The sequence below is a fragment of the Chlorocebus sabaeus genome, chromosome 10 (assembly GCF_047675955.1).
Source record: "Chlorocebus sabaeus isolate Y175 chromosome 10, mChlSab1.0.hap1, whole genome shotgun sequence".
NCBI lineage: Eukaryota > Metazoa > Chordata > Mammalia > Primates > Cercopithecidae > Chlorocebus > Chlorocebus sabaeus.
The window spans coordinates 31,122,028-31,131,639 of NC_132913.1; the positions used below are offsets into that span (position 1 = coordinate 31,122,028).

The 9,612-nt window shown below is 37.9% G+C and overlaps 1 protein-coding gene across 1 annotated transcript; it reads right to left on the reverse strand.

The window, feature by feature from the left end:
- Positions 1–2,832: 2,832 nt before the first annotated feature.
- LOC140712643 (large ribosomal subunit protein uL14-like) lies at positions 2,833–8,546 on the reverse strand. Its single transcript, XM_073020247.1, is given in 2 exon segments — positions 2,833–3,828; positions 8,495–8,546. Coding segments are annotated over 2 exon segments (552 nt in total). The 3' UTR covers positions 2,833–3,328.
- Positions 8,547–9,612: the final 1,066 nt, after the last annotated feature.

Here is a 9,612-nt window from a genome sequence, read left to right on the forward strand (position 1 = left end):
CATGAATTAAACTGCAATCTATACATCCCAACACAAGGTAATTTTTAAAATACTGTTGACAATAACATCTGAAAACATAAAGTACCTAAGGAATAAATCCAACAAGATATATAGGACATTTGAGTAGGATATTATAAAACTTTATTGAAGAAATATAAGGGCTTAAATGCAAAGGCATACTATGTTCATAGTTAATCCTAAAGATTTTTATTCTGCCAAATTGACATTTAGATTCATTATGATTCACAACAAACCCCAACCAGAACATATTTCTGCTTTTGGTAAAATACAGTGGCTGTACTTTTTGCTCTAAATGCAGTATAACTAAAAATCCTAAACACATACACACACACACACACACACACACACACACACACACACACACACATACCAGAACACTCTACAGGTAGAGAGAAGAAGGCAGACTGGCCAAGAAACACAGGACCTGAGGTATAATATGGTGATAAGATCCTTGGGTTTTCTTTTTGCTCGTATATCCCAAACTTGGAACTGGAGAAACCAATAAAACAGTAATGTCAGTGGTCACGGACCAAAAATGCCTCCAAAATGCCTACTGGTCCAAAGACAAAGGAGCAGCCTAGCAAGACAGAAAACTTTTGAACATCAACCACTGTACTTCTGACAAACAATACAGAAAAATTGGTAACCCCACCCCAACCCCACCAGCAAAGGCCAAGTTAATAACTTGAACTTCTACTTTTGCCAAGCTGGAAATAGGTACCTAACATCCTGCTGGGTTAATGTCAGGGAAGAACAAGTAGGCCTTCATAGAAGGCCACAACATTTTTCCCACTTGCTGGATTAGATTTCCCCCTGTGCTGACAGTGGAGACTACATAGGGGCAGCCTGGACTTACATCCCTATCATCCTCTCCCCACTGAGGTAGTATCTGAAGATGTCCACTGGAAATTCAGAACTTTCACTATTGCCCCACTCTGGACACAGTTTGGCAGTTTCTTAAGAAACTAAGTGATGGTATGCAGTTACCATACAACCCAGCAATTTCCCTGTTGAGCATTTATCTGGTGATAAATGAAGACATATGTTCACACAAAAACCTGCACACAAGTGTTTACAACAGTGTTATTTGTAGTAGCCCCAAACTAGAAATGACCCACATGTCCTTCAAAGGGTGAATGTTAAACAAACTATGATACATCTGTACCAAGAAGTAAATAATAATTCAACAATTTAAAAAATTGTTATACCTGGAACAACTTCAATAAATTTCCAGACAATTATACTGAGTTAAAAAAAGAAATCCCCAAATGTTATATACTGTATGGTTCCATTTGTATAACAGTCTTGAAATAACAAGATTATAGAAATGGAAAATAGACTAGTGGTTATCAAGGGTTAAGGAAAGGGTGGAAGCAAGAGGGAAGTGGGTATGACTATAAAATGGCAATATGAGTGATCTTTGTGTTAGGGAAATGCTTTACATCTTGAATATCAGTGTCAATATCCTAGTTGTGATATCTACTATACTTTTACAAGATGTTTTCACTGGGGAAAACTGGGGAAATGGTACATGGGATCTATGTATTATCTCTGTATGTAAATCTACAATTATCTCAAAATAAAACGTTTAATTGAAAAAAAAAAAAAGCAGGTTTTTCGTGAAACTTGACAAACTGATTTTAAATGAATATAGAAAAGCAAAATAATAGTATAAAGGAGCAATGCCAGGGAAATGTCCGACTAGGAAACCACAGGGCTTCATCCTTTTCTAAAAGCAACTAATAAGCTAGCAAAAATGGTCAGAATCAACTTTTAAAGAATTTGGAAAACCAGTTAAAAAACTTACAACAACCAAGGGATGACTTGATAAAGAAAGAAGCTTCTATATCTGGTAGGAGAGTGGTACAGGAGTTGTGTGGCATTTTAAAGTGCCTGTGTACCATCCTTCACACCCCAAACTGCAGCAGCCGTGAGAACAGCAGCCTGTACTCCTGATGCAGGTTGCCAGTGCCAGAGGGAGCAACACAAACCTTATTCTTAAGGAATTATGGTGTGGGTTTCACCCTGTCTGGTAGTTTCATCGAAGACCAGCACAAAAGCTTCCTTGTGTTTCACCCAACTCAAGTGTCCCCAGAGCTGAGATGCATACTAGAAAAGGCCTGAGAAAACCTAAGCTTTAACCTCTGAGTACCCTTTGATCTCCACTCATGTAGGAAGTGGTTGCTAAGGCAGAGTTTTAAACAGCCTGGCTAAGGATTGAAGAAGTGCCCAAACACAAAGCAAATCTACAAAGACTGAGATAATTTTATATTTTTATTTTTCTTCTCCCTCTCCTCCTCTCCTTTTTTACCTCCTCCTCCTCCTTCTTTTTTTTTTTTTCAGTGCCAAGTGTCTAAGGCACCTCTGTGAAAACACAAGCTGGCCACTAAGCTAGTAGAACGTAGACTTCAATGGCTACATATGATAAAGAAAAAAAAGAAAACACTCAGAGAAATTTAAAACTAGTTTAGAAAATTTACTGAACAAGTAAACAACCACAACCCATACCAAGCAGGAAAAATAAACCTCAAGGAAGAGGAAAGAATCTGATTTTCAGACTTGCCACATTTTAATATTCAAAATTAATATTAATATTAAAAAATTAATAGAAACTGTTCATGGAGATACCCAGCCATTAGACCTATTGGAAGAAGGCTTTAACTAAACTGTATTACATAAGCTTAAAGAAGTAAAGAAAGCATAAAAAATAACTTAAGGAAATGAGATAAATGCTGTCTCAACAAATAGAGAATAGCATGACACACAGCTGTAGTCCCAGATACTTGGGAGACTGAGGCAGGAGGACTGCTTGAGACCAGGAGTTTGAGGCTGCAGTGCACTATAATCGTGCCTGTGAAGAGCCACTGCATTCCAACCTGGACAACATAGTGAGGCCTCATCTCAAAAAAAAGAGAGAGAGAGAGAATGTGTCAATAAAGACATAAAAATTGTAAAAGGAAATCACATAGAGGTTCTGGAGTTGAAAAATTCACTAGAGGTTTTCAACAACAGATTTGAGCAAACAGAAGAATTGATTAACTTAAATATAAGTTAACTGAGATGAACAAAAAAGAAGAGAACCTGAAAGAATGAGGAAAAATGAGCATAGCCTAACAAACTATGGGGCACCAACAAGATACTAACTACACAAAATGGTAATCCCAGAGGGGAGGAGAAGAGAGAAAGGGACAGAGAGAATTCTTGAAGAAAGTGTGGCTGAATATATTCCAATTTTTTTTTTTTGCAAACAAATACTTTTTAATGGGTTTAAAGTTTTTTTTTTATTTTTTACAAATATACTGGAGAATCATGCAATGCTGCCAGCATTGGATGCAATCCGGGGCCACAAGTCTACACACTCCTTTGCTACTGGTCCTGTTATGGCAGAACCTTTCATCTCGCCTTTATTGCTCACTATGACCCCTGTATTATCTTCGAAATAAAGAAACATGCCATCTTTTCTATGATATGACTTTCATTGTCAAATGACCACTGCTGGATGTACCTTTTTTCTGAGCTCTGGTTTGCCTTTCGTGACTGTGACCATCACCATGTCACCCACACCAGCAGCAGTCCTTTGATCCCCTTTCACGGAGATGATATACAGGTTTTTGGCTCCTGTGTTGTCAGCACAATTGATCACAGCTGCTACCGGAAGACCCAGAGAAATCTGGAATTTTGCATCAGAGGACCCAGCACGTCCCCACTTTGATATCTTGAACGCCGGAAAGAAGAAAAAAGGGATATATTCCAAATTTAATGAAAGATATGAACCTGCACATCCAAGAAGCTCAATGAACTCTATGCCTGTGGAAGATAAACGCAAAGAGATTCACACCAAGGCATATGATAACTAATTTTTCAAAAGATGAAGGCAGAATTTTGGAACAGCACAAGAGAAGCAACTCATCCCATACAAGGAATCCTTCATAAGACCATAAGCTGATTTCTCTTCAAAAGTCAGGGAGGCCAGAAGGAATGGGATGAAATGGTTACATATTTAAAGTGCCGAAAGAAAAAAAAATCTGTCAACCAAGAATTTAATATCTGGCAAATCCATCCTTTAAAAATGAAGGGAAAATCAAGATATCAGATTTTAAAAACCTGAGGGAATTTGTCACTAGACTTGGCCTACAAGAAATGCTAAAGGAAATTCTCTAAGCTGAAATGAAAGGACACTAGAAAGTAACTTGAAACCATATGAAAAAAATAAAGAACAACAGTAAAGAAAGCCATATAGTAAACATAAAAGCCAGCAGTATGGAGATAAACCCTAGACCAGTGGAGCAGGACAGAGATCCCAGAATCAGATCTATGCACCTAGACAGAAATCTGATAAATGAAAGAATAAGCATTTCAAATCAGTGCCAATGGGACAAATTTATCAATAAACTATGCTGGTACAATTGATTATATATATGGAAAAAAATGTAGTAGTGTCTTCCACCCTATAAACAATTAATTCTAGATGGATCAATAACTTAAATAAGAAAAGAAAGACTTTAACTTTAAAAGGGAATATAAGAAAATGTATTTATCACTTCAGGGTAATAAATAATTTTAAAGCAAACAGAAAGCACAAACCAAAACAGAAAATATTGGTAAGGGATTACTATCTGAACTCAGTTTTTAAATCCCGTGAATGAAAATTTAAAAGTCAAACAACCTGCCGGGTGCAGTGACTCATGCCTGTAATCCTAGCATTTGGGGAAGTAAAGGCAGGCAGATCGCTTGAGCTCAGGAGTTCAAGACTAGCCAGGCCAACATGGGGGAAAACCTGTCTCTACAAAAAATACAAAAATTAGCCAGGAAAAAAAAAAATGCAAACATTTTTCTCACTAAAAATGAAAAAAGATACAATGAATAGTTTTTCACAGGAGATGAAGAGAGAGTAAACATGAGAAATTCTCAATGTCAATTGTGATGAAGGAAATGTGTATTAATTCTACCATGAAATACCATGTCACATCTAAATAGACCACAAAAATTAAAGTCTAAAAATGCCAGGTATTTGTAAGGTTGGTAGGTTGGTGCAAAAGTAATTGTAGTTTTTAACCACTACTTTTAATGTCAAAAACCACAATTACCTTTGCACCAAACTAACATATAGACCAAGGGAAACTCCCATACACTGCTTGTATAGAGTAAATTGGTAAAATCACTTTGGAAAACAAGTTGGAATTATTTGGAAATAGTGAACTTATGCATACCCAATACCACTTCTAGGTATACATCTTAGAAAAACACTTGAATACGTGAACATGGAGGAAACCTATGCAAGAACATTTATAGTAACATTTTTGTGATAATAAATCAATCCAAATACCCAATCAAAGAAGAATAAAAAAACTAATTGGGATGCATTCTTGTAATGGAATAATATGCAAGAGTGAAAATACAAAAATTACAGACATATGCATCAACATAAATAAGTTCTCAAAGACATATGAGTGAAAATAGCAAGTTGTAGAATAATACATTATAATTTCTTTTATACAAAGTTCAAAAACAGGCAAAATGAAACAACACTGTAACATTTTTATTTAAACATATGCATATAATCTCTACATAGATTAATATATATACATATATGGTAAACTTTAAGAGAAACAAAGAAATAAACATAACTCCAGATGCTGATTACTTTAGGTAAAGGAGAGAGGATGTAATGGGATAGAGGAAGGGGATGCAATTGGGCAGGAACTCACAAAACAAAGGCTTTCAAAAGTAAAAGTAGTATTTTATTTGTTAAGCTGAATTATTAAGCTGAATTTCATTATTTTTAGATGCTACTTACATATCATATATATATTCTTCTAATATGCTGTATTTCACAAAAGAAAGTATTATATTCACAATAAAATAGTATGCATTTTATTTATAATAAAAAGTGAAAACAAAATCTGACTCGGGAAAATTAATCAAGTCTATGTTTTAGAAAGATTATTCTGATTGACATAAAGAAGACAGACTACTATCTAGAAGGGAGAAAATTAGATTCTAATCTGGGCAGTGCCAAACACAGATTTAAAGAGAAACCTGCCAACATATAATTGACAGAATTGCTGATAGAATGGATGCAATGACACTAATGTAATTTGTGCCTGGCATATTATTAGGAGGATGGTTATGATGACCAAAGAGAACTGTAGGAAAACCCCTAATTGAGAGGTGGGAAGAGAAATAGGAGCAAGCAATGGAAAGGTAGAATGACACCCACAGGAGAACAGTATCCCAAAAGCCAAGTGAGGATTAAAAAGCTAGCATTTGGACTGGATAGCTTCAATCACTGAGAAGTATGTTCTGAGGCCCTCTGCTGATACAAAATGTATAGGAATAGTTTTCTGAACTTGAAGACAATGGAAAGGTTTTGGAATAGCAGCTGTGGGAAATACAGTAGGGGGGAAAAAAAAAAAAAAAAAAAAAACCAGAGACAAAAAGACTCCCCACGAGGAGGGTCCATAGCTGAGGTCGGATGGCATGAATTTGTAGGAGAAGCCAGCTGGCAGCATTCATGACCTACTCCAGCAACCTTGGCTACCATGAAGCAGCTATCAAGGTTATAAACATCATCACATCTAAGACCTACAGACACACAGGTTTAGGCTAACTAGTCAGAGGTCTATTAAAAACCTTAGGCAGGCCAGGCACAGCGGCTCACGCTTGTAATCTCAGCACTTTGGGAGGCCGAGGTGGGTGGATCACGAGGTCAGGAGATTGAGACCATCCTGGCTAACACAGTGAAACTCCATCTCTACTAAAAAAACAAAATACAAAAAATTAGCCAAGTGTGTTGCCTGTAGTCCCAGCTACTCGGGAGGCTGAGGCAGGAGAATGGCGTGAACCCAGGAGGCGGAGCTTGCAGTGAGCCGAGATCGCGCCACTGTACAGCACTCCAGCCTGGGTGACAGAGTGAGACTCTGCCTCAAAAAAAAAAAAAAAAAAAAACCTTAGGCAGTAGAAAGGAGAAATCATAAAATCCTTTATACCAGGAAATATCATTTCTATGGATAACTAAATATTTCCACTTAGGCATAGCTTTTTCAGGATTCTGGTTGGTCGGAATTTTCAGGACAACTTTGTAAGAGGAAGGTTATGAGAGACAGACTACAGCCCCCACTGCAGCAGTTGACTTCAAGGCAATAGCTGACATTCATCCTCTCTCCTTAAAATCACCCATCTGAGTCCACTTCGCATTGCTATGAAGGAATACTTGAGGAATAGAGGTTTATTTGGCTCATGGTTCTGCAGGCTGCACAGGAAGCATGACACAAGAATCTGCTTCTGCTGAGGGCCTCAGGCTGCTTGCACTCATGGTAGAAAGCAAGGGGAGCAGACACCACAGGACAAGAGAGAGGAGAGGCAGGTGCCAGGCTCTTTTTAGCAATCAGTTGTCATGGGAACAAAGGGAGCCAGAACTCACTCATTACCATGAGGATGACACTAAGCTATTCATAAGGGATCCACCCCCATGACACAGACACCTCCCACTAGACCCCATCTCCAGCATCTCCAACACTGGGGATCAAATGATATTTGGAGGGGATAAATACCCAAACCATAGCACCACCCACGGTAGAGTCTCTCTTTTGGTTAACACTTTTTCTGGTTTGCGCTGCTTGCCTAGTGCATAGACCCAGGTTCTCATCTCTAGGCTCTGTTTTCATGGCCTTCTCAGACCTAGTTACTGTGATCACTCTTTTACAGTCACAGTGGGCCTGAGAAGCAACATATTCCACATTGTGTAGCAGCAGCCCTGCTTCTAAGATTATTGTACTCAAATTACACCTGCCAAGCAAAGAAGATTGACATATCTCAGGGCAACTGCTGCCGCAGGGGCTGCGGTCTCCTCTGGCTGCCATTATGACCTTGTTACCCGGTGTGGTAATTCTGTACTTTGCTTCTGACACTTAAGTGCTACCACCTGACTTCTGCTCTTCAAGGATCCAATCATCCCCATTGCTAGTAGGGAGCTCAGTTCTCTTACAGAATCTCCTACCATTAGCCCCCACCTACAAAGAACATTCCACCACTTAGCTTCTTGAAAACTCTGGTATCTTAAAAAGAAACGCATCCCTGTTATTTTGACAAGCAATTTTAAAAATATGATCAGAATTCTTCTGGCCCTGGAGAAATGAATAGCATTTCTTGCTTCCCACACTTGACTCCATAATCTTTTCAGAGGCAGCACAGGACTTGCTCTGAAGGAAGTGTTTCAAAACCGAGGCGGCTCCCACCCCTTGCAGTCCATCTATTTTCTCATACTCATGCAAGAAAACTTGTTGAGGTCAGCGCCTTCATCCTTTTGGATATTTGCTGGTTTGCCTTTTCAAGACTTTTCTATTCCAAGTCTTCTTTTCTGTTCCTTCTTTTCTTTCTCTCACGTCTTTTTCTCTAACCTGCTTCCAATCTGTCCCAGGAGTTCCACTTCAATTTTCATCCCAGCTGCACTTGCTTGTCCTCTTATCACTACCTTTGGCAGAATACTCCACTATGGTCAAAGTGTCGTTGGTCTCCACGGCCATAAACGTGACTGACTTTAGAAAGCAAGGGTGCTCTGATAGAAAGAGAGAAACTAAAAGATGGGCTCTCCATTGCCACAGTGAAAGGTACAATTACAGTGACAGGGACAGTCATAATGATGGCAAAGGCACCAACCTGGGCACCTTACTGGTTCTTGGAGAAATCAATGTGCACATATCACATTCACTCACTCACACTCATATGCCATATGACAATACTGTTTGTCTTTTTCCTAACTGAACAAAGAAAAGGCAACAATACCTTTCAAAGGGTTTGTTCTTTCTGAGTAAAATTTTGTAAGACTGCGATCAAGGAAGGTGCATATGAGAGACAAAGATAAAAAAAAATCACTTGCTCCGAGAATTTGCTAAACGATTTCGTATTGCTGAATTTCACCCATTAACACGTGTATTTAGATCCTAACAATGACTGACAGACATTTGGAAAGCAAAAATAAAAGTTGACCTGCAGACAGTTCAAATTTGCCATATGCTTGCTGTCACTGTTAACAGTTTGTGGACCATTCTAATTTATTCTTCAGCTGACTAAGCCAATGTATTTTAAAGAAAATGAATACCTGTTCCTTTTTCAAACATGACATTTTATTTTTCCTTATTACTCATAAGTATGGACAGCAAAATAAATGATTAACAGCCAATCTCAGGTAGTTTTAGGGGGAAGAATGGGTTTTCCGCCAGGACCTATCACGAATGTTTTCCATTTAAATGATTGCCTCACTGAGGAAATTCTCAAACGATATTCATCAGTTACAATTTCAGAAACGAACATTTCCTTGAACATAACCTAACATAATTTTTAAAGGGAATTTATTAGTGCTCAGAAGTCACTACAATTTAAAGTGTGTGTGTGTGTGTGTGTAAACATAAGGCTAAAAATACTTTTTTAATCTAATTTTTTACCTTAAAAAAATTCATTATTCTCTTTTGTCTAGTGTGTTTAAGTAATCACATATCCCGTTAACTGGTGTCCCTGTCCTTTTCTTTCTTAAAACTTTATTTCTTAGGCAATATTATGGATGGAAGAAATTTTTCATGGAAAGAGAAAGAA